This window comes from Aedes albopictus, chromosome 1, assembly GCF_035046485.1.
Source record: "Aedes albopictus strain Foshan chromosome 1, AalbF5, whole genome shotgun sequence".
In the NCBI taxonomy this organism is placed as follows: Eukaryota; Metazoa; Arthropoda; class Insecta; order Diptera; family Culicidae; genus Aedes; species Aedes albopictus.
This window is the reverse complement of record NC_085136.1, coordinates 291033296-291059856: the sequence shown is the minus strand read 5'-3', so window position 1 is coordinate 291059856 and position 26561 is coordinate 291033296. Positions and strand designations below refer to the sequence as shown.

Here is a 26561-nt window from a genome sequence, read left to right as displayed (position 1 = left end):
CTGTTAGAAGCTTTGGGAAGCTTCTCTAGAAAGCTTTAGCAAGCTTCTCTAGGGAGCTTTGGCAAGTTTCTTTGAGAAGTTTTGGCAAGCTTCTCTGGGATGCTTTTACAAGCTTCTCCGGGAAGTTTTTACTAGTTTCACAAATTTTCTTTAGGAAGCTTTGACAAGCTTCTGTGTGAAACTTTAGCAAGCTGTCTGGGAAGCATTAGTCAGCTCTTGTGTGTAGCTTTGGCAAGCTTCTCTGGGAAGCTTTGGTTAACTTTTCTTGGAAGCATTGGCAAGCTTTCCTAGGGAGCTTTGACAAGCTTCTTTGTGAAACTTTAGTAAGTTTCACTGAGAAGCTACAGCAAGCTTCTCTAGGAAGCATTCTTCAGTTCTTGTTTGAAGCTTCTCTGGCAAGCTTTGTCAACTTCTGTTAAAAGCTTTGGCAATCTTCTCTAGGAAACTTTGACAAGTTTCCCTAGGAAGCTTTGGCAAGTTTCTTTGGGAAGCTTTAGCAAGCTTCTCTGAGATGCTTTTACAAGCTTCTCTGGGAAGCTTTGGCAAGTTTCACTTGGAAGCTTTGGCTAGCTTATTTGGGAAGCTTCGGCTAGCTTATCTGGGAAGCTTTAACAAGCGTCTCTGGGAAGCTTTAACAAGCTTCTCTGGGACTTTGTCAAGCTTCTTGGTGACTTTGTCAAGCTTCTCTGGGAAGCTTTCGTAAGCTACTCTAGGAAGCTTTGGTTAATTTTTCTTGGAAGCTCTGGCAAGCTCCACAGGATCTCTCAACGTTTATATTCACTCTATCTAAGAAATTCATTAACTTGCTAGACCAGCTGTTGGAAGACTCTTTCTCGGACTAGAAGTATCCGTGAAAAAACATTCTCTCTCTCTCTCTTCTTGGCGTAACGTCCTCATTGGGACAAAGCCTGCTTCTCAGCTTAGTGTTCTATGAGCACTTCCACAGTTATTAACTGAGAGCTTCCTCTGCCAATGACCATTTTGTATGTGTATATCGTGTGGCAGGCACGAAGATGCTCTATGCCCAAGGAAGTCAAGGAAATTTTCTTTACGAAAAGATCCTGTATTGACCGGGAATCGAACCCGTCACCCTCAGCATGGTCATGCTGAATACCCGTGCGTTTACCGCCTCGGCTATATGGGCGGGGAAGATATCCGGAGTTCAAACATGGTGACCAGACTATCCAGAATGGCGGCCTCACATTCAAGAGAGCGTGTGTCTAATCGAGTTTGGGCTCTAAAATCATGCAGCATGGGTATATTTGGTATGGAGAAGTTGTCGGAATTTCAATAAAGGTGACTATAATTTTAAAGGTGGCGGTCTAAAATCCAAGATGGCATTCCTAAATTGAAGATGGCAGCTATTTAATGGATATCCAAGCTAAAACCATGCAAAATGGGTATATTTAGTGTGGGGAAGATATCTGGAGTCCTAAAATGACGACCAGAATATCCAAGATGGCGGTCTAAAATCCAAAATGGCGGCTGTTTCATGGAGCTTTGGTCTTTAAAACCATGCAATATGAGTTTATTTGGTCTGGGGAATATCCCAACAAACAGATTAGCTGTATAAGGGTTGAACAAACAATTCTTGAGGTAACTTCAGCTTAGGAAACTGTTATTGGGCTATCTCTGTTTCTTGGAATGTCCGCAGTCCAAAAATAACTTCAAGACATTTAGTCAAACATGGCAGCTCAAAATACGTGATAAAGAGTATTTTATAGAAATTAAGGCTCAAAAACCAAAAGCAAAATAAATGATATGATTTCTGATGAAATGGATTTCGTTAAACGGAAGACACTACGATATTCATTAGCATGTCACTTGATTATGTTGAAATGATTTTTTGAAAGCACGAGAAAGAAGCCATCACTGCTAGGTGGATTAATTAGGGTTTTTTTTGTTATGTAGATATCATTACAATATCTCAACAAGATGGGATTTTCATAAGTTATGCTTATGTAATTTATATAACTACGATTATGGCAAAGGCTCGTAAAGTTTTTGATGAACGCCTTAAGTTTTTTTTTCATTGCGTGTATGAATACTTGTGCTAGTGCTTCTCATATGAACTCTCCTCACTTTAAACGGTGTCCGGTCATTTGGCCGAATGCCGTTTGGCCGAACGCCATTTGGCTAAATGCCATCTGGCCGAAAGGGTCGTTTGGCCGAATGCCGTTTGGCTGAATCATGATCAAAAGAATTCAGAGGATGTTTTTGACATTCTAACTGCCAATATGATTATCAGACGTATTTCCTTCTTTTAATCGTAGGCTATTCTTTCTAGTTTTAATGTTCAGGGATTAGTTGGCATTGAAACTGCCAATATATCATCAAAGATTTTTCCTTCTTCGAATCATAGTCTGTTCTTTCGAGTTATACTGAGACGGGGGACAGTGGTATGGTCACTTGACTTCATCATACATTTTTCGGTCAAACGGCATTCGGCCAAATGGCGTTCGGCCAAATGACCCGGAACCCTTTAAACGCAACAAGTTCTGTGTTCTTGTGCTCTCATGAGAATCACGTGGTAGAATTGCTGCCTTTGACACTTTTCACTTGACGTTTCCAAAAAACGTTTTAATATTTTCAAAGCTGTCACTTAGGAGGGAATGTTATAGCTGTTCACCCTATGAAGTTTCTGGACAGTTTTTTTTTTATTATTGACAATTCTGCCTCCTTGCTTTGATAAACCCCAGCTACGCCCTTGTTCCTATCCCGAAAATTTGTTTTGACTCATCCCCCTGTTCTCTGTTATCAGCAGCTGCTGTCCGAAGAAGCTTGATAACAGCGAACCACGACACCGCGAGCGCACGTTGCTGCCGAACCTTGTTTAGTAACTCATCGCGCGCGAAACTCTCAGAACGAAGGACGCACGACGGCGTTCACAATTTTTGAACCGTTTATTATCTGCATTTCTTGGTAGAATCTAACCGGAAACTAACCACCCAGAGATGCCCTTTCTTCTGCAGCCCAAGTCGCGCTACACGGACACCTCGTACCTGATCTTCCAGCAGCTGAAGGAGGGCGGGCTGCAGTGTGCCTTTCCGGCGATCTACGAATTGCTGAATCCGGGCAGTCGCCCCAGTGGACGGCCGGTTCCCGTGGATGAGCTGCCAGTCGGCGTGGAGCCGATCGGCGAACCGAAGAATGGCGCCGGTGCGAAGAAGCCGGCAATCGGGGGACAGTACAAGGCGAAGGACAGTAGGAAGGCGGCGGGCAGTGGGATACCGCGCAAGCAGAGCAAGGTCGCCGAGAAGCGGAAGAATCGGAGAAGCTTGGAGCTGAAAGCGGTTGAAGAGGCTACGCGCGAGGAAGAAGATGCGGTCAGTGTTGCCAAAGAAGAGGGGGTGATCGGGGAAAGGGAAGATGAGAAGAAAGTACAAGTGTGTGATTTGAGGGGGGTGGTTGGGGGAGCGGATGTGACCGATTCGCGGCATGTGAGTGTGATCAGCAGTGGTGACGAGCAGGGTTGTGTAGTGCAGAAGGATATCCAGGTGGCGGTGGATTTCCATCATAGGCCTAACTCGGAAGTGGATCGTCCGGGAGGTTTGGTATTGTTGGAAACCAATAACAACGATATCAAGTGCAAATCGAGTAATGAGCCTGCGGATGGGGCCGTTGGGGGTGAAGTGTTGTCCGAATCGGATGTGGATTCGGTTCGGACGGTGACTCCGGGTTTGGGTTCGGAGGTGCCGAAGGCTCCAAGTGTTCAAATACGGCGGAAGCAGTATCTGTACGAGCCTCCGTATCTGACCGGGTCTGAGTACAGCGATACCGATTTCACCGATACGGCCAGCAGCGTCGGTGGGGAGCTGGACGATGCGGCGGAGTACGCAAGGGTGGAACTGAGACAGGTATGTTTGCGTGAGGGTGTGGGTGAAATCAGTGTGGAAGCTAATTGTGTAACATGACGCCACCAACAACGCCGTGCCGGCCGCCGAAATGTTTCGATTTTTGGTTGAGGGTCGGGTGATAAATATTTGGGTATAGAGCGGCAGCTGATTGAGACATTACGACTGGGTAGCTGTTTTCGTCATCGCTCGTGATTGAGCGGCATGGAATATGGAAGGAAGTGCGAAAATTTGTTTGTTCCATTAGCGACGAAATATATGGCGTTATCAGAGCGGTGTCACCTGGTTTGGTTTCAGATATGTACTAAGTGGCGGTTCATCGTTTCGGCTTCCGTGAAGTGACCAATGTTGTTCAGATAGCTAAGGAGAATCCAAGGTCGGTTCATGCTGGTCAGAATGAATGATTTGGTATGTGATGGTATGTGATTTTGGTATGTGAGACATGTTTTGTCCGCTCGTGCATTCAACATTCTACAAACAACTTTAAATGGTTATTTACGGATACTTGAGGTTCTTGTATCCCATGTTTTATGTTTTGTCCATAACTCGTCAAAAGTTGTATCAAAACGATCGTAAACCTTCGAATGCATACTAATTTACTCAAAAAGTAATATTTCGGGTTCAAAGACTTAATTGAACGAAAGTTTATTCAGATACAACTGCACTGGAAAATCCTTCGAGCGATCATTATTCTAATTCTAATAAAATCGGGCAAAGAGATTCAACTGCGTTACGCATTCTAGTTCTACGCGTTTCCGCCAGATGTCCATTCTGTACCTTCACTGGTTGCTGTTCACGCTGTTCCCCATCTTTCTCTCTCGGCCAATCGCAAGCGCGCATGTGCGCGTGCGAGAGCTCGTGGCGTTACGTTCTCTCGTGCTCTTTCGCATGCAACACGTGCTCTTTCTCCTTCGTTTAGCACCGGGCTCTCCACCAACTCGCATTCGTTGTTTATTTACATTCCGATCAGCTGGCTTTTGTGATTCTCTTCAATTTTATGCTCTTCGTTGTTGTTGTTGTGGTGAGGAAACATTCCTTCCTAAATTTACGAGAAACGTGCCTCCCGGTTCCTTTCCCGCGCTTCGCCGGCTCGAATGTGTGCCATTCGAAAGTTGCAACATTCTTCGTATGCCTACCCTGAGCAGCAGCAGCAGTGTGTTCGTCCGCGTTTTGTTATTCTGACGCCCAAACGGGACAAGCTACTCACGCAAAACCCTTCGAGGTAAGCAACTTTTCTTCGCATATTTTCCTTTGTGTACTATCGTCGTTCGCGCGACTCTTCCTTCACTCGATTCTTTCTCTTCCCGAATCAATATATTCACATCACATTGGGCCCATAACTTTCCTCAATTTTCTCCTTCATTCCGCTGATGTTGGTTGTTATGGTGGTTGTGGTGGTGGTGGTGGTGAAGGAGGTTTCGGCGGCTCGGCTCATTGTTATTATGTTGTTAAGCCCATTAATGCTCAATCGCTTTCGGGGCTGCGGCTGGCTGTGGAGAATGCGCGATCCGCGCAAGCAGGTTCGCTCTTTGTCGGGACTTCCCTTTTGGAGTGCCGCTTCGCCGCCGCCGTCCGCCATCGCCACCGGTATCTAATAGGTTCCCGCTTTTTAATGATAACACATTTCCCAGCGACCCTGTCCTGCTCTTTCATATTTTCCACAGGGTCCCGACGCAACCTTGCACTAATGATTGCTTTTTTGTTATTACCTGCTGGTCGCGTTGGGATCGAGGAGCAATAACCAGATCCTCCCGGGGAATGTATCGATAGCACCGGCCGCCGATACTCGGAGACTTTGTTGGACGGGCGCAGCTGCTGCCAGCCGCCAGAAGGCAATACCGGACCTCGTCTAAGACTTACTGATAACATACATCAAACGGCACTCATCTTTATGGCCCCTTCGCTTGGTAGGATTCTGTGGTTATGACGCTGGACACGAAAAGGTTCGATCTCCCTACGCTTGAGCGTGGACTGGCTGACCCACAGCCAGCAGCGGCGGTCGTACAGAGTTCTGCTGAGATCAACTAGGGGCAACGATAAATTTGAGTAGATTTATGACGTTGTCCACTTTAATTCCCATGCTAACAAACCGGAAAAGGTTTTTGAAGACACTATAAATTGATGCTAGGATGACCATTTGTTCTATAGTGTAGGAAAATTGATATTGGATACAAATGCAGAAATATAACATTTTTGTTCTACGATATATAACCCTAATGAGCACCAAATAGAGTATGGGTCATGAACAGAAGCTCCACTTTCACCGGATCTTGGAACACCAGTTGAAGTATGTCAAGAGCAAGAAGACAACCAAAGACGTTTGGGATGCCGTGCGGAACACCTTTAAGCGGATTGGGATTGCTGGCAAGTAGATTTTGAATAAACAATTCCTAGAGCTGACACTGTTCGAAGGTGGCGACGTGAAGACTTGCTTCGTTTTGGCAAGATTCTCCGGGAGTTCCGAGCGGCGGAGTTAACATGCAAAAAAAAAAGGACGTTGTGTACCAGTTGCTTCTGGCATTTCTCAAGTCATACAAAGCACTCATTACAGTCACAGCAGCTGACATTGGAATACGTGAAAAACGGCTTCTGGACTAGCAGGTTAAGCGAGTTCATTCAAATCCTGTTTATTGTTGATTACAGTATCTTCTGGAGTCCAAGAATGAGGGGCCATCGAAGTTTGAGGAGTACTGTGCTTTAGTGAAGGCAGTCTTCGGTACTCGAGTGGCTCTACTGAGGAGTACACCAAAATTTCCTTCCGCAAGTGTTGTACTAACGGCATTAGCGTAAAAGCAACTTTCCCGTTCAGTCCACAGCAAAATGGAGTATCAGAGAGGATGAAACCTACTCTACTGGAGAATTTGCGGTCAATGGTACACGAAGCTGGATTGGGCAAGTCCATGTGGGGTGAGGTGGTGTGCATCGCTGAGTATGCATGCAACAGTAGTCCAAGTACTCCAGTGCTGTAACAGAACAAAATACAGTATGAGATGAGGTATGGACGAAACCCCAACATCGACGAGATGCGAGTCTTCGGATTCGTGTATTACACTTGGGTCCCAAAGGAAAATCGTGGTATGTTAAATTCCAAATCGCAGAAAATTGTCATGGTTGGTTATACGCAGGGTTGTGCAGTTTCAGGATGGTCAATGTCGAATGACACTCGCTCTAACCATCACTTCATACGACAAACGCAGCCCATCAAAACATAATCGATTCACGCAAAAGCCACTCAAGCCAACCCTCGTTCAATGCAGAGTCAACCACATCCAACAGCAGCGATCGTCTCTTGTTTTCGAACCACACGATGAAACACCGAAGCGAGTTTGTGTTCTACGCTTTGCATTCTATTCATAGGGCGTGCTATGTTTGTGTTTGCTGCGCCATGCAATACTACTTAACAAATTGACCCTCATCCTGTCATTTTCAGACGAGAGTCACCCAGCAGTGAGTGACATAGCTCTGCGTCGAAACGACGGTTAAGAAGCGTTCGGCTACTCAAGAGATTTGCAGAGAAAGAGCGTGGCGGCGGCAGCCACCGTATCAATGCGTTCGTCTCGAATGTGTTCGATAGCAACATAGAGACGGTCGGCTGTAGCGTTGATGGAGGAAGAAGGGCAATGTTGATGTTGCGGCTTTTTTGTGTTATGATGGTGATAATGCACAAGACTGGTTATACGTCAAACGAATACCGAGTCTGGGATGTACGTAAACGGAAAATACCGATGGCGACAGTCGTGCAACGAACAGGGAGTTGGTCCTGAGATGTCAATTGTTTCAAGGGAGGTGCTATACGTAAACGAGTAAAGCAAGTGACCTGGATGTGCATATGGAGCTCAGGCCGGAATCCTTCGAATCGGACCCGGTAGTGGACGATGTTGAGCATGATGAGGTGGTACCAAATGTGCGGGGGAGTATCTGGCGACTGATGAGGACGGTGATGCTGAATTCGTGCTTCCTTCGGCAATCAGAACGTGTGAGCTGCCCAGCAGAAGTGATCACGAGGCGTTGCGGACGGAAGTGCAAGGTTCCCGGAAAACTCGACCATGACTATTCGACACTAGCATTTGCGTTGAACGCCGAAATATTCGTAGAGAACTTGCCAAGGACAATCGACGGGTTACGTCAGCGAAACGATTAGAAGCGCTGGAACAAGTTGACACAACGCTTCTACATTCCGAGGATGCGAACATTAGTACGAAGCTTGTGCCGTAGCTGTCAGTATTGCAAGATTACGAAAGCTGCTTCAGTTCCACCTCTTTCAATAGTTCGCCTGACTCCTTTTATCCGTCCGTTCATGTACGTCAGCGTGGAGTACCTGGGAGACTTCGAAGTGAACGGCGATCGCCGTCTAGTGAAGCGGTAGATCTGCCTATTTACGTGCCTTATAGTACGTGATGTTCATCAGGAGCTGGCACACAGTCTGTCAACGAGATGGCGTTCAGAAGTTTTGTTAATCGGCGAGTCACCCCGCGCTGGAAGAACTCTTGGGCAACGGCACCAAGTTTGTGAAAACCAGTCATCAGTTTTCAGAAGAGATGCGGAGGATTAAGACAATTACAGAGAACTGTGTGGCTACGTTTACCAACAGTAGTGGTACTTAAATCTTTTTGCAGCCTGCGCATACGAGAGAACCGTGGGAGCGGATGATGAAGTTAGTAAAGCTAGCGATGGTAGGAACATAAGACAATCCGCACCTTCCGGATAACTAGGTTTTTCGAAACTATAATGCTGGAAGCAGAGGGGATCGTTGACAGTCGTCCACTAGCTTACGTATCGACCAAGAAACGGTTACTCTGAATCACTTTTTTTATGGTACGGCTCAATCGGTATCAAGCAGCCAACAGTCAGTTTCCAATCAGTCCCTAAGTGTATTGTGGACAACTTCTGGTGCTAATGGGTGCTGGATTGCGATTCTTACAAGAACGTGAAACTTTTGAAGCCTGGTGATTTAGTCGTGATACTCGATTATCAGCACGGAACAGTTGGGAAAGAGACCGGAGTCTGGTGATCTATGCGTACAAATCAGGTCAAGTTGAAAGTACCGTAGGACAGAATGCAATAGGAATATTTGCCAATCAGGTAGTGGAGCTGGAAGACGCTCCGCAAACGGAAGGGTTTTCACGAGGCTGGAAATATTACGCGCAACACTTTTGCCCGTGAAATGACGGTGAAAATGTCTGACCGTTTCCTCGGAATTGGGCTGCTGTCGCCGAGCCTGAAAGTTCGGATCGGATAGCAGAAGGAAAAACGAGTACGAATTGACACATTCATGGTGATAAGCTTCACCGAAAATAATACGTCAACTTAGTGCACCGATTTCTAATTCCTTGGGAGATTCACATACGAATTCTTCCAGCAACTTCCTCTTAGATTACTTCAGGATTTTTTTATGAGATTCGAAGAATTTCTTCTGGGATTCTTGCATAAAACCCATCCGGAATTTATCCAGTGTTTTTTGATCCGTTAAGGATTTTTCTGTGATTCTATCAAAAACATTCCTTCTGTGATTCTTCTAGAACATCCTTCTGAAATTCTCTCGGGAGCTCCATTATAAATTGTTCAATTATTTATCCAGGAAGTTCCTCTTTGACTTGGTCGGTAAAGGCAGATCGGAACTTCTGTTTTTCAACGATTTCGGGAAAATGCCCGTCAAGAACTTGGGATGTCAAAGCAGTGCGTTTTTGTCTGAAATACTATAGTTCCTTTATGTAACGAAACATCTGCATCAAAATAATGACGAAAAGTTAAGAGTTTTCAAATTCCTTCGCATATCTTAACCTATCCAAAAAATCGCGTAGTCCACTCTGACCGAACGCCGTCTACTTCTTATACGAATTCCCTATGAAATGTCTACAAGATTCTTTCAGGAATGCTTTCTGACTCTGAAGTTTTGAGATTTCTTAAAATTTCTTCTGATATCCTTTCAAGAATTTCTCCAAGGATTCCTCCTAGAACTGCTTCAAGAATAGCTATCAGGATAACTGAAGAAATCTCTCCTAGGACATCCTGAAGGAGTTTTATGGAATTCTTAAAGCAATTATCTCAAGGATTCTTCTTCAAGGATTTCATACTAAAATGCATTCTGTAATTAATAACTGTTTTTGGGATTCCTTCGATTTTCCTTATAAAATTTCTCCATAATTTCCTGCTTTGATTTATACATGATTTTGTTTTGAAATCCCATGGATTCATGGATTTTTAAGGTGAATATTCATGCAGAAATTCCTTCTGAGATACGTACAGGAATTCCCTTTGGAATGTTCCCAAATTTTCTACAGGATTCGCTTTCAGGTTTGTTCCAGGATTTTTTTAAGAAATCCTTTTGGTATTCATTCAGTAATTACATTTGAGACCAGGGCTGGAATTCTCATCAAAGTGTAAAAACGCAGTGAGCCTCTGGCTGCGCGCATTCAATACAAACGAATGTGCTGCGTACGGATGCTCATTCTCACGGATCTTTTGCTCTTTGAGGCGCACTGCGTTTTGGCGCAGTGCGTAATGTATCTGTTTCACGCAAAGAGTAAAGGACACATGATGCACGCATACTCATTGCGCTGCTCATTGCGCAGTTGGTATGACAGAAATCACAGATAAACGAACGTAACACTGACGAAATTTTTTCCTATATATGTATCTCAGGATCCTGATAACTTACAGAGTTGGTGTTTTCGGCATAATTATTAGGCTGGTCAAGGACCTACTGGTAATGGGTAGTTTGATTCGGAATTCTTCCATTAGGCGGCGCTAGTGATCGAACAAATTTTATATTTCATATATCTCAGGACTCTGATCACTTAGAAAGTTGGTGTCTTCGGCATTGTTGTTTGGTAGGTCAAGGGCTTACAGTTCATAGACAATTTGTTTCGAAAGTTTGCCACTAGGCGGCGCTAGTTACACATTTGCAAGATCATACAAATGATTATTTTTTTTCATTAAGTATTCGACATGCTGTAATTCTGTTTTCTTTGAACATATTCAAGTCAAATCAAATGTTTTACAAAGACCAATATGTTAGCCGTGAATGTGCAAAATTTCATTTCATTCGGTTTACTAAATTCTGAGATATAACAGTTTAATGAAAAATACTCAAATATGAATCATTTAACTAGAATCGCTCTAACTTCATGTAAAATTATCCAATCAAGCCCAAATTTGTACCATTTAGAGCCAACTAGTTGTGCAATAAGCGATAAAAATTTGAGAATTTTTGGTGCACTTAATTACTTAGTTACAGCTTGCTGAATATTTTTGCGATAACACAGCGCAACATTTTTTTGTCTCAAGAGCAAACTTATGTGTCTCCGAAGGATTTTGGGCCGCTGAATCCGAATCCGGGCTCAGATTAGCTCTAACACGTCACAATTTTGAGCTATACCTCAATTTATAGGGCAAAATATGCGATTTTGGGCTTTTTTGACTGTAAGCCATTAAGCAAGGAAATATTTTTTTTTAGCAATCAAAAGGTTAATTGGTAAATTAACATCTAAATTAACGACTCATGCAAAATATTTTGTTTTACCTCATCAAATTTGAAAGATTTAAGCATTTTATGTTAGTATGAAAACTTGCATGCAACTTTTGGAGGGTGACTTGTATGGGAAATATCGTACCTAACATAAATCGCTTAAAACTATCATATTCGATTTGGTAAAACGAAATATTTTGCATAAGTCGTTAATTTAGATGTTAATTGATCAATAAACCTTTTGATTGCTTAAAAAAAAATATTTCCTTGCTTAATGGTTTGCAGTCAAAAAAACCCAAAATCGCATATTTTGCCCTATAAATTGAGGTATAGCTCAAAATTGTGACGTGTTAGAGCAAATCTGAGGCCGGATTCGGATTCAGCGGCCTAAAATCCTTCGGAGACACATAAGTTTGCTCTTGAGACAGACAAAAAGTTAATTTTTGTTACGCTGTGTAAATAATTAAACTTGCATGCTTCTACTCATTTTTAACTAGCGCCACCTAGTGGTAGAATATTGAAACAATTTACCAATTAACGGAAAGGTCCTAACCAACCAAACAACATTGCCGAAGACACCATCTTTCTAAGTGATCAGAGTCCTGAGATATATGGAATATAAAATTTACTTGATTGCTATCGCCACCTAGCGGATGTATTTATAATCAAACGGCCTATCACTAGCATGACCTTGACTAATCTAACAACTTTGTCAAACACACTAACTATCTAAGTAATCATGGTACTGAGATATACGGTATGAAATTTTCACAAGTGTCACATCTTGTTGTCTGTGATTTCTGTTATGTCAGAGACAAACAGACGTAACACTGACGAGTTTTTTATACCAAATATCTCATGATCGTGATAACTTCGAGAGTTCATGTCTTCGGAAAAAAATATTTGGCTGATTAAGAACTGAGCAATTATGATTCGTTTGATTAAAAAATCCTCCAATGGGCGGCGCGGCGCTACAGAGCAAACAAAATTTATATTATATATATTTCAGGATTGTGATCACATAGAAAGATGGTGTCTTCGGCAATGTTGTTTGGTTGGTTAAGGCCTTTCAGTTGATTGGTAAATTGTTTCAATATTCTGCCAGGTGGCGCTAGATATCAATTAGAAAAAGCATGCAATTTTCATTAATTATAGCAAAAATATTCAGCAAGCTGTAACTTTCTATAGAGTGCACCAAAAATTCTTAAATTTTTATCGCTTATTACACAACTAGTTAGCACTCAATGGTACAAATTTGGGCTTGATTGGATAATTTTACATGAAGTTAGAGCGATGTTAGTTAAATGATTCATATTTGAATATTTTTCATTAAACTGCTATATCTCAGAATTTATTGAACCGAATGAAATGAAATTTTGCACATTTACGGTTAACATATTGGTCTTTGTAAAACATTTGACTTGACTTGAATATGTTCAAAGAAAACAAAATTACAGCATGTTGAATACTTAATGAAAAAAATCAGTCATTTGCATGATCTTGCAAATGTGTAACTAGCGCCGCCTAGTGGCGAAATTTCGAAACAAGTGGTCCATTTACTTTGAGCCCTTGACTAACTGAATAACATTGCCGAAGACACCAACTTTCTAAGTGATCAGAGTCCTGAGATATATGAAATATAAAATTTGTTTGACTTCTAGCACCACCTAGTGGTGGAATACTGAATCAAACGATCCATAACCTTTAGGCCCTTGATCAGCCTAATAACTTTACCGAAAACATCAATTCTCAAAGTAACCAGGATCTTGACAAATATAGGAAGCAAATTTCGACAGTGTTACGTCTGTTTGTCTCTGATTTCACTTCCTTTCGTCTCACTCATAGTCAATTTACTTTCACACTCTTTCACAGTGAACAGAACAAATAACGCAGTGTGTAATGGCAAACTGCTCTCTGCGTGTGAGTTTGCTCACTGCGTTCTTTTTATTTCTCATTGCGTAGCCACCTGCTCTTTGCGCTTTGCGTTTAGAAACTGCGCATTGCGCGCAGTGAGTGAGGAAATGCCAGCCCTGTTTGAGACTCCTTCAGGATTTCTGTTACTGTAAATTTTTTCCCGACATTCCTTCCAGTATTCCTACAGGATTATTTCTAGCATTCCTACAAGAATTTACTCTGGGATTGTTTTTACTAAAATTCCTTCCCGATGTGCTCTTGGTTTTTCAGAGTTTCTGCCGGATTGATTCTTCCTTTTTCAAAAATTTCTTATCGAATTCATGCAGGAATTCTTACATCGGGGAATTCTTCAAGAATTACTTTTTAGCATGTCTCCTAGGTTTCTTCGGAAATTCCATCTAGGATTCCTACAGGACTTGCTTCTTCGAATTCTCCTGTACTTCATACAGGAATCCCAAGTAAAATTTTTAAGTCAATCAGACTTGAAGACGTTCTTAGAACCACCATAAAACCAAAAGAAAAGGTATTAAGTTTTATGACGGTTCTAAAAACCTCTACAAGATTAATTGGCCATCAAAATGTTACTTGGGATTTCTCGAGAAATTATTTCAGGGATCGCTCCAGGATTTTTATGGGATTTCTCCAAAAATTCCCTCTAAGACTCTTTTGTTTTGATTTCTTAAAGATTTTGAAATACCTCGAAGAAATTTTTGAACGATTATTTCAGGATTGCTTCTTGAGTTATTTCAAAAATTCCTCCTGGATATCTTCTATTTTTTTCAATTTTTCATTCAGGGATTCTTTCTTCAATTCTACGAAGAAATATTTCTAAAATTGTTATCTTTCTCCCGAAGTTCTTTCTGAAATTTCTCCTCGATTATCACTGGAAATAACTCTGGGGTTCTTTTTTTGGTCAAAAATTCCTACCAACTAACTGTATTTCAACTGTTCGATTGACACTAGAAAAGATGGCTTTACACTCTTGACAAAAAAACTGCTATTTCATCTTGTTTGACGTTTCGGTTCGTTTGAAACCTTCTAAAGGGATACGATTTTTACAGATTGTTCAAAAAGTGTGGTTCTGTGGAACAACTAGATGGCATCGATAGTGAGTTTTTCCTCCAAAAGCCGGACGGAACTGCGGAAAAGCTTTCTTTTTCAAACTTAGCTGGAATTATGAACCCGGCACTAGACCAATAACGTTTCCTAGTGAAACGTCTACCAGAGTTGATAATGTATTATCATGGAATTCTTTCTCAAATTTCTTCACAAATTCTTTCTGGGTATAGAAATCCCAGAAAGAATTTGTGAAGAACATCGTCTTGGCATCATTCTAAGAACGCTTGAAGGAAACTGAATATTCCCGAATGAACCTTGGAATACAATCATGGAGAAATCCCAGAAGAAATTCCTCGAGAAATTTTAGAAGATATTGGTGGAAATTACCAGAAGTCTTTACTCGAATCCTGGAAGAATTATATATATTGATTGAGGAATCCCAGAAGGAATTTATTGAAGAATACTAGAAAACATGTTTGGATGTATTTCAGAAGAAATTCATGGAGAAATCTCGGAAGCAATTCCTGGAGGGTTTCAAGGATGAAATGAAATATCAGTACGATTCCTTAAATTGTTTATGGAGGGATCCCAGAAGGCATTTCTGAAAGAATGCAAGAAAAATGTCCGGGAAAAATTCAAACAGAAATTTCCTAAAGAATCTCAGTAGAAATTCCCGGAGCCTAGAAACAATTTATGGATTAATCTCAATAGATCACAATAGGAATTTCTAGGAGATTCCTTGCAGAAACACCAAGAGGAACTGTTCTGGAACTCCTGGAGGAAGCCTAAAAAACTGTATGAATTTCACAAGAATATCAGAAAGCAGTCCCAGTTGAAATTTTTGGAAAAAGTCCAGCGAGAAATCTAGAATTTTTGCACGAATCCAAAAATAGTCAAATTATCTGAGAAAAATCCTGGAGAATTCCAATAGCGTTTTTTGAAGAAATCCTGGAACAATCCTATAAGAAATTTCTGATTTAATCTCATAATGATTTCTTAGATGTTATCCTGAAAGGCATTCTTCCAGGAATCTCAATATGAGTTATATGAAAAACCCCAGAAGGAATTGCTTAAGAATCCCAGAAAGATCTCCTGGGACATTAGAAAGAATTAAAGATAAAATTCCGAAAGATTTTCAGACGGATTCCCAAATGGTATTCTTCAAGCGATCTTAGAAGCTTTCCTGAAGGCATCCTACAAGGAAAATCAGTATAAATCTTAGAAGGATTTATTGAAAAAATCCTAGAAAGAATACCAAATTTCAAAATGAGTCTTAAAAGGAATTCTTGGAGGAATATCAAGAAAAAAATCTTTGCAGCAATCCCAAAAAGCATTCTTGAATTAATCTTGGAAAAATCCTGCAGAAATCCCTCAAAAAATTATTGAACATAAGAAACTCTTGAAGAAATTGTGTATGGTTTTCTGACACTTTTCTTGAAAAGTTTTGGGCCTCAGCTTAACCCTCTAATACCCAATCCCGCCTTTAGACGGGGTATAGTTTGAGCATTTTTGTAATTTTTGTTTCGTGGAAAATCTTTTTTTTTTGGCTGATATTTAGAGCTGTTCTGTATATCTCAAAATGGTTTTTAATGTATTTTAAAGCGTATTTACATTTTTTAAAAATCATTGAAAAATTGATGTTTTAGGCACCTTTTAGAAGTCATTGTTTATTTTGTATTGAATCGCTACAATTAACATATTTTAAATTTTTCCCAAATCATTATATCCTTGTTTAATAGTTTAAGGGAATCAAATACACTCTAAAATTATTTTTCTTAAAATTACACGGAAAATAAATTTTCTGTGAAAAAAAATTAAAATAATAATATTTCAACAATAATCATAAAATCTCAAAATTGATTGATTGATTTATCTTTATTTGAGAGACTAAATCTCAAAATGTTTTCATCTAAAAAAATCCGTTCCCCAGATTGGCTTCCAGGAAAAATATAAAAGTGTGGGGATGTTCAAAAATAAAAATTAGAAAAATTAAAAACTGAAACTCACGAAATCGAGAATTAAAAAGAATTATCTTCCAAAACATGTTCAAATCGATTTTAGATGACGAAAAATGATATTTAGATCAAAATCAAAAATTTGGGTATTAGAGGGTTAACAAATCGTATCCCTGTTTACTTTTACAAATATAGTATCATGGCCCATATGGCCTAAACCAGCCTTTCTAAAGCTTCTTTATTGATGCGCGACCCATAGTTTGAGAAAGGTGGGCCTAAGCGGTAAGCTTGCGGGTATTCGGCATGGCCATGCTAAGGGTAACGGCACAGACAAACAGACGTAACATCTAGAACATGAAAGCTCATCGTCCAGCTAACACTACCTTCACCTGGTGGACATGTTGTTGTACGACTCACTGCGTTGTGCAATAACGTCAACAGAAGGCGCTAGTGCGAAGCGTCAATGGCAGAGAAAAACGATGCGCGCGCCTCTGGTTGTGAAAGCCACAGCTATAAAGATTTAAAATATTCGTTAAAAGCGTGGTCCATGGAAATTTTGCTAGTGTTATGTTTGTTTGTCTGTGGTATCGGGTTCGATTCCCAGTCCGTACAGAAACTTTTCGTAATGGGAAATTCCTTGGCTTCCTTGGACATGAAGTATCATAGGGCCTACCACAATATCAGACAAATTTAAAATGGTCAATATCAGAGAAAACTCTCAGTTAATAACTGTGGAAGTAATCATAGAACACTAATCTGAGAAGCAGATTTTGTCCCAGTTAGGATGTTACGCCATAGAAGATTTCTGCTACTAGGTGCTACCTTAAAGTAGATCATGTGAAACTTCTTAGAATGTGTTTCGATTATTTAAGCTATTCCAACCAATTATTCAGCTTCAATCGCGCATAATTTTCTCTAAAGAAGGTAGCCTATTGCAGGATTGGTAGCCCACAACTTTCTCCAATTGACTCTGGCGAAACCTTAAACGGCCACGAAATCGGAACAACATTTCAATGGGCCTATAAATTATGGACCCATCGTGCGCTGAGCGCACAGTAGTGCAGTAATGCCGCGCAGAGTGCACTCTTCAAATCGACCAGAATCGGAGCGTGAAAACGTTTGTCTTTTCAATGTCACCAGTCACCACCACCGTGTACCGCATCGCGTACAGCTCTGTATAGGTAAGTACGGAGCTGCAGATCCGCCGAGAAAGCCCAAAACCAGAAGTAGGCTAACAGCTGGGCCGCGACTCCTGCCTGGATCCAGTCGTTGACGTTTAAATCCGTCGGCCGGGCCGAGTCCGACGAGTGGATTGCACTTACGACGGTACGAAGATACCGGTGAGAAAGTGTAGCGTAAAACGGAGGCCATTTATGCGGAGAAAATCGTGATCGGGCATAAAATTAGGGCTTCCGAACGAGCGGCCGGGATCGAGCAGGACGTCGTCGCTTTGCTCCGGTCGATCCGACAGCGACATGATAATGACATTGAATTATACGCGCACGCCGCATTCCCCTTTTGATGGTTCAGGAATGGTAAGTCCAGTCAGTTGATGCGGCACGAAGTTGGTAGAAGGAGGGTCAGCGAAACAGCTGGGTTTTGAATGTGACGAATTTGTGTGAAACTGACTCGGTGGAAGCATGGTAGCCCAGCTCAGACAGTAGACCAATGGAACGACAAGATGTTGTTGCGCTGCTACAAGAATAGGAGTAATTGTACATACCTCCACCAGGCACCAAGGGGGAATGAGTTATGATCGCCATGAAGTCCATAAAAGTGAGCAGTTGAAGACCCGCATCGGAACGCGGAACGAACGAGAACCAGAAGTGTCTAAGTGATAAATGTGAGAACATTTTCCTTTGGCACTTAGAGGGCTGAAACTGAAACGAGCATATAGCTATTAATTCGAATGTGGGTAGTGGAACGACGCCGTGGTGGATCGGTTGTCAATGAACGATCAGCGAAGGGGTTCTGCTACCAATCATAGAGAAGAAAGTGAACAAAATGTATTTTAGTTGAGAGTCATAAAAGGCCAATAAAAGTGAAGCAGCTGGGAGAAGAATTTAACGGCAGATAAAAGCTGTTGGCGTATTGTTTGATAGAGTTGGACTTGGATAAAATGTTTGTTAAAATTCAGAGCATCACAACTAAAGATTCCAATGGTCACTTGATACCGTAAAATAACATTATCAGTTTTTGAAAAACAAAATCTCAGTATTCTCCAATGTTACAGTAATTTTTAAAGTTATGGGATCACGTTCGCAGCTGTCAGTTGCAAATAGAAGAACAAATCAAATCTGCGTTGCATAAACAAGAGTAGCTTTGCTGAACCTAGAATTACCCTACAATTGTAGTTATAGTAGGGGTACTCACTAAACAGATTAAATGGCTGCGTAAGCCATGAGTTTCTGCTTATTCGAAATGTTTCATGATTTTGCGAATGAAATAATCAAAGATTGTCTAGGTGATCGCGATGTTTAATCAGTTTAATCAGTTTACGCTGTTAAGTGAATCCCCCTAGTGTCATTTATCGTCTATCAGAATTTTTATCGAAAACTGAAATCTGATTAAATAAAAAATGAAATCTGATTGTTGCGGCGAAAAGTAGTAACTCTATCTTGGACGGCGCTATTGTCATTATTCAGTCATTCGTAGGAAATCGGGCAACAATAGAGCAGATGATAAGTAAACAGCAGGTCATCTAGGTTGCTCACCTGACCAGTAAAAAGTAGGAATTATATAAGTTATTTAATTTCAAGTTATATTGATCCGGTTTACCACCGAAGCACGCTTGTTGTCAAGTCGGAGAACACACTGAAGAATTGTAAATATTTGTATACCTTAAAAACCGATACAGAATTTAACCAAATATATGGATTATAATAATTATTGCAGCTTTAGCAGAGTAACACAATAAAAGCACACAGATAAAAATAATGAGATTTACACGTAATGTAAACTTCATTTTAGTCATGTAAACTTAATGTTATGATGGTTTACATGATATATCATGTAAATTTGTGTTATATCTCATGTAAACACTCAGAGTCATGCTAAATTACATGGCATATAATGGAAGTTTACATGATATTTTATTAATTTTACATGATATGTCATGTAAACTTTTGTGATATCCCACGCTCCAAACATGTGCATTATATGTCACAGAAATTTACACTCTTTTTTCGATCTGTGCAGTTTAAGTCTGCTGAAAGCACTTCTGCGGCATTTCCTCCTGACAATACTGATATTTCTGAAAGACGGGCTTGGTGGTCTAGCCGCTACCGCTTCTGATTCGTATGCGGAAAGTCCTGAGTTCAGTCCCAGGCCCATACCAAAACAGGATTACTTTGTATCTTTCTATCCACTTTATATCTCGCTCTACATATAAAACTAATGTATATTCATATGCCCTTAGCCATCGCTAGAATCAGAAACGGATTGAAAAAGCCGTTTCCCATCCTTCTCAAATCCATAGCACATATTATGTAATGTAATGTATGTATGTTATGTAACCAAGCGAACTGTGCCGCTTCATCTTCATAGTGTTCAACACATAAATTATCACGTTACGATTGCCATTCGTGCACCAATGTGTGAACTATATGCCGCTATCTATGAATCTCCCATCCTTCCCTCTAACAATCACTTTATCCTTGCTGGTTGTGGAGATGCAGAGTGCTCTCAAAGGTATGTACATCTTCAGGTATTCTCGAATGGCAAAACTGTCTGAGCGGACATTTTTTTCATCATGAGAAAATATGAAAACAAATTCCTTTGAAATTTCGGTTACTTTCTGATTAACATCTTGGAATCTCCCTTCAACAGTGCATCAGAACTTCAGATACGCTATTCTACTAAAACCTATCATTTTAGGACTCCTAAGGGCCAAAAATGTACTTAGAATAGCGATATCTCTTTTTGTTTTTGAGTTATTGATAAAAGCTACCGAAAAATCAGCTGTATTGACAATAGTTTTAGATCCCCATTTGATACTCAAATTAATGAGTTTAGATATTTAGAGTCACAAACATTGTTTTTTTTTTTAGAAAAGTGGTTTGATTCCAGTATGTAATTGTAATTACGTCAGTCCAGAGGGTTAAATAGAATATCACTGGCGTCGAACTTGGCACGCTAGCTGTAGATTTGTTTGTCCTAAACTAGGTCCTAAGCAAATTGAATTCAACCTTAAGTAAAACTTTAGTCTTGTACCGACTTTTCGAGCCCTCTAAGCAGAGTACGCTCTTCGAATGAGTGTAATCAGTTTTGTACCTTTTAATTCCGCCCTAATTGCTTATCCTTTGACAGATACGCGTATTTCGACTATCACTTGTAAGTGAAGTCTGTGACTTGTGTTGAAGTGGATAACTGACACTGAGGAAGATTACAAGTGGTAGTCGAAATACGCGTATCTGTCAAAGGATAAGCAATCAGGGCGGAATTAATGATTACACTCATTCGAATAAAACTTCAGGTTTGTTTGAAAAATCACATTTTTCACGAAAGTCAGACTATTTTGAAAGAATTGCCTACTTTTAGGCGGGTTGGATATAATATTTTGATAAACATTAACAAAACGCTTTAAAATGTTGTATAATTCAGGATGTCCAGAGGATTTAACAAATCTCAATATCCGTCGTAGATCACTTCGCGTTGCATTGCGGATAGAACTGTGGGCGGATATCACAAAAGTAGTATGAACACTGACCACTGTAGATGTTCTTAATTCCAGAAGGAAGACTTTGAATATCTGTAATTTTCCTATAGTTGATTTCTTGATCTCGTGAGGATGCTGAGGATTAAAAAAACTGCACTGATGTGCCCTTCTTGAATGTTTTCCCAATCGCATAGAGAGTATGGCTTAAACTAGAAAAGGTTTTGGAAGGAGTTCTACGCTAGTTATACACTACATAACCTCCTGGCCTGACGTAATATACAATAATACCTGAAACTAATCACTTTTCTGATGAAATCATTTCAATTCCAACTAATGGTGTCTTGATAAGGATATGGAAGGATATGTTATTTTTACCCCTCCTGATCCAGACGTTCGCCGGAATTGAACTTAACAAGTGAACCCGAAAATTTAAATGAAAAGCATTGATTTTTGCGCCTTTGAGAGCGGTTTGACTATTTTAGTAAACCCCGTAGCGTACGGGTTAAAGGCAAAGTGTAAATAGTGGACCGCTCTTAGTGAGAGTTACTCAAGTTTTATTACGAGCATTGCATTTTCCTGAAGTAATTTGGGCTCAATTTGACAGGGCGTTTCCCATGGATTTTAGATTTATTGCAGCACTGGGCAAGAAAAGTTTGATTGATTTCATAAGTAAAGTATTAAAAATGATTTCGTTTAATCTTCCTAGCACGCTAGGTGCTAGGAAACATTCAGCGTGCATGTCTGTGTCAAATTGACCCCAATATCTTACTGAAATTGAGTTAACATTCCTAAAGAAATTGATTGGCGAATCTGTTATTTTTTCCATCAGCGTCCATCAATACGTTTGTAAATTTTTCACAAGTTTATTCAGGAAATTCAGGGATATATGCAGCAGTTTCTCCAGGAATTTCTCACCAAAAATCGGCGAAAATATTAATATTGAATTTAAAAGTTTACGTTATTCTCCAAAAAATAACGTTAAAAATGTACAGTCTACATCTTTGTTTTTTTTTTGGAAATGCTCCTTGAGTTTTTTTACCTTCAAAAATTTTTGAGGGTCGGCAAAAGTATTTTGGGATTCCCAATGTAATACTTTGAAGAAGTTCACACAGATTGGACGAGGTTACCTCACTTAAGATGCCAGTACACAGGGTCAAAAGAAACCAATACTCAAACATCTTGCTTGACTCGGTCGTATTAGTGTCAAACGGAAGTTTTTTCTTGAGTTCATTTTTTGCAAATATTTGACCCTGTGTGAGCTTTAGGATCCATCTAGGATTTTTTTTCCAAAATTGTACTCAGGAAATCAATTAGAAATACCTTACGAAAATTCTCAAAATTCTTCTATGAGTTCAGTTTGTAAATAAACCAGGAATTCTTTCGAGCAATCTATTTAGATTACTTATGGAGTTATTTTTCTTCGGTTGTTTTTATAGAATTTGGTTCAAAGTTAGATTTGAAAACTGTTTGCAAATGAAAAATCCATAAAAATCTTTTAGGAATTCTGTCAGACATTTCTTCAGAACTTCGATAGGGAATTACTTAACAGAATATGTAGTATTTCCAGGGGCGTCTTGATGGGCCTTCTAAAAATTTCGCGAGAAATGAAGTCAAAAAATCCTCTAAGTATTCTCGCAATAATAGCTCCATTAAGTTTTCTGGGATTTTTTCCAAGAACCCAGAAATTTCGCCTGCATGACAAAACACGTGTTTGTCATGAAAATAAAAAAAAAAACCTTTTATTTCAAGAAGAATTCTGAAAAAATAAACAACATTTCATGTAGACACTGATTCTCTAATTTCAATTTTTTGGGTCCACATTTATATCGTACAACAATTTGGGTTAACCAAAACAGTCAGTGTGCGGCACGCACACAAATAAATTTTCAGCAGGTTATCTCAAATAAGTCAAATTTTCAGATAGAATTTCTGGAAGGATTTTTTTCATCTTGTTTTCTTGCTCAAAGATTTTGATCAATTTGTATCGTTCACTATATCCGCGATCAATACCAAGAAATGACCGTAATTTATCGCGGTTCAAATTGGAAGGCGTTACACTTGCCATATAAACCTGAAAGCTTTTACTAAGATCGTAAAATTAAGACACCTACAAATATGTTTACGGTCCAAAGAGCAGAAGCTGTAAAAGTTGTTCGTTCGGTTTCACCTCGTTTTCCGATGTGGTTTTATTAGTTGGAGTCGCCACCGTCTTTACCATGGATCGTTTGTATTGCATCGGCGGGAGAAATCTAGATAACCTTATTCGTCGCTTCGATCAATTAATTCGAGAGCAAAGGTTATGGGGGGAAAGTTCGACCAAATAAAGCCCGTACGATCAATCCAGAGACCTCAACGCTACGGCTTAACCTTCTCCAGCTAATTTCGTTTTGTATCTATTTATGAGACATAAACTGGTCGTCCTGGCACGGATGACCATGAAGACCAACAAAACGAACGACAAGTGCCTCTCGAGTGACGGGGAATAATTTTGAGATTAAATATTTGTACACATTTAAATGACGACGTTTGCAAACAAGCATTTTCGCACGATGAATAGTAAATAGCTAAGTAGCCGCCTGGTGAGCTCATCCCCCCATTATTGCATTGGATGGGTGTTTTTGACTTTGATTTTTTAAATTGCAAATTTACCTCCTTCTTTAAATATGCGCGTGTTTGTTTACGTTTGACCGCGAAGTGAAAAAAAATCGCGATGTTTCACAAATCTGTTTCGTGCTAAATTGTCCTAGTTATTTATGACGACGATGCGGCGTAGAAAATGTCTAGGAGAAGGAGGAGGTCGGTTGGGGCCAGTCCCAGTACCGAACCGGCACTGGCGATAAATTATCAACCACTTATTTTACACGGGGATAGCAGGGCCGTTGCGTTGTGTCGGACGAAAAGGTTATGGGAAAAGATTCAATTTGAGAGTCGGGCATCCGTCCGTACATTCACCTCTAAGGCAGGCAGCAGCAGAAGCAACGTCGTCAAATCGACGCAGATTGGCCCAGGGCTTTGGCAGCCACGGAATTGTTGTTATTGCTATAAATCTCTCCCGACTGCCCTTCTTGGGCTAAGTCAAGCCCAATTGAAGCGATGATGGCTTGCTTTCTCAATTTTCTCTCAGATTGGGAGAAATGTAAATGGTGCTTTGATAAGGGGCTATTAGAACTTTCCTTGTTTGAACTAACCTTCAATTCACACAAGCTCTGTGGCACTTCAAAGCTGGATTTCACTACTGCAGAATGCAGCAGTGATGTGTGTAGTTCGAGTATCAGGGACACTCTCGAAACCCCCTCAAAACACTCGAAGTTCCCTTGATATCCCCTGAAACACTCTGAAACCTGTTGAAACCCTTCTAAAGACTCTAGAAACTCCCTGAAAATTCGCTGAAAGTCTTTTTGAAACCCCCTGAATCGCTGAAATAAAACAATCTGTTATCATTGTATCATTTTGTTCTGGTTGGGATTGCTGATTGACATTTTTGTTTTTGTTGGGATCTACACATTAGCACCTACGTCAGAGTTAAATTTCATCAGTCAAATAAAATTGAACCACACCTTCGTCCCGAGCAATCCGTCCAGTCAGTGCGCGCTGGCTGACAGTGTTCCATTAGCCACGCGGAGAGCGGATTGCATGGATTGTCGGATATGCTTGTCTGGTTCATGCTCATTTTTCGAAATGTAAACAAACGCATCCGCCTACGGTCCTCGGCGCACCCGTTCTGACCCTCGAACCATACGATTCGGAAACCGATTAACCACGGTCGGACAGAATGATCTATAGATACACTATAGACTGCACAGATGTGCTGGGGTTATTTTTGGACACGACTCTACTAGTAGCTAGGATGTTTGAAATTAAAAATTCCTAAAGTTTGTTACGAAATTTGCCAGGGTTGATCACTGACCGACCGGTAGTGTTTGGGTTAGTTAGGTCCAAGGCGATTCTTACAGATAGATTGGCAACGGTTGCCGAGGGGAACGTGCCAAAAGATAATCACATTCATCAATAGAACAATATTTATTTCTGGGTCGTGTTTGTTTACAGTTTTTAACCGATTAGGTACGTTGTTTGTTTGATTTATTTCAGGAAGAACAGACTTATTTGTGAACCCGGTAGAAAATATCGGGCATTTAGTTAGTATTTTGATTTAAATTAAATGCTTGTTTTTTTTTGCAGAAAATGTTGCATATTTCACTTTCAATCTAACACTCTAGTGTTGTCTTGTCCTCAGAAGCTTTAAAAAGACTATTAAGAAAAAAGGGACGGATCCCAGGCATTCAGCAGGAAAGGAGGAATCTTTAGTGCCACACATAAAGTATTACCTGCAATTACCATCTTTGAAAGAATTTCACAAAGCAGTAAATTATTTAAAAATATGAGAATTCTTGGAATAATACCTAAAGAACTCCATTCATTCATCCTTTGAAGTAATTCATCAAAAAATAATAACAACAGAAAGACCCCCTTGCGAATCACGTGAAATCCCCGGGAAAATTCCTGCCGGAATGCTTGGTGGTATCCCTGCCGGGATCCCTGATGGAGTCCCTGGTTGAATACCGTCAAAGAAATCCACGAGGAATCTCTGCAAAGATCTCTGAAGGAATCCATGAAACGCTCTCTGAAGAAATCTCCGGAGTAATCCTTGGAGGATTCCCTGAAAGAATTTCAGGAGGTATCTCAGGAGTAATCTGAAGTAACCGGTCATCGGGACCTGAGTCATCGGGACCTGAGTCATCGTGACTGCAGGAAAAGCGTTCTTAAAGAACTCCATGGACGGGGTTTTCTAGTGTGAATGAAACGCGACGTTACTTAGTCGATGGCAGACATAAAACTGTTTATTCGTGTTCCTTATAATATAATACCGCCTGTTGTGGTGGAATCTTTCCTTCGATAGAAATCAACTACACCTATTGATAGCAGCTTCCTTTAAGCAGCTTCAATGCTGTAATAAACACTTTATTTAACTAAACTATTTTAAATTATAAATTAAACTTACACTTTAGTGTAGGATTCCGACATCGCAAGGCTACAATTCCCACTTCACTACCTTTTCAAACTCATTTCTTCTCTCAAATACTGCTATACATATGCACTGTCTTTGCCCATTTCAGTGTGGCCAGTTTCACTGAACTTACCACAACAATCTCCCTCCCGTGAAACTGGTAATCAACTGAACATGTAACTACTATAATAATTTGATTATTATGATGAGGAGCGAATTTAACTAAACTTCTGCAAATTAAACCAGCAACACTTCCCCCAGGATCGAAAACGCCGAAGATATCGCCTATCGCCCCCGTCATCGTTGTCGCATCGCAGCATCCACAGTTGTTATCGTATACACGCACTTGCCCTTTCTGTTTTGCTAGACGATTCACGATCTGCATGCGATCGACACAAATTTGCCGCGCTCCGATTCGAGCCATCTTATTATTGCCATCACTATTGTTTCGATCCAGTTCAGCCTCACCCGAAACGTGTGCAGTAGCAGCAGCAGCAGCCGCAGCCACAGCAACCAAAGGCTTTCGAGTTAAACTGTTCGTTTGAGGTTTGGTCGGTTGTTCAATGTTTACTTCAATGCATTGAGAAGTAGTGCAAACAGAATCTGAAATGCTAGGGGAAGTGACCGAGCTTGGATCACTAGTTGAATT

The 26561-nt window shown here is 40.4% G+C and overlaps 1 protein-coding gene across 1 annotated transcript in view; it reads left to right on the top strand.

Moving 5' to 3' along the window:
- The window catches only part of LOC109623099 (uncharacterized), a gene marked incomplete at its 3' end in the record, with an annotated part of 668880 nt that overhangs the window by 182507 nt on the left and 459812 nt on the right, over positions 1–26561 (top strand). Inside the window, 1 exon segment of the mRNA XM_062846987.1 lies at positions 2973–3857. Within this exon segment, the coding sequence (XP_062702971.1) occupies positions 2973–3857 (885 nt within the window).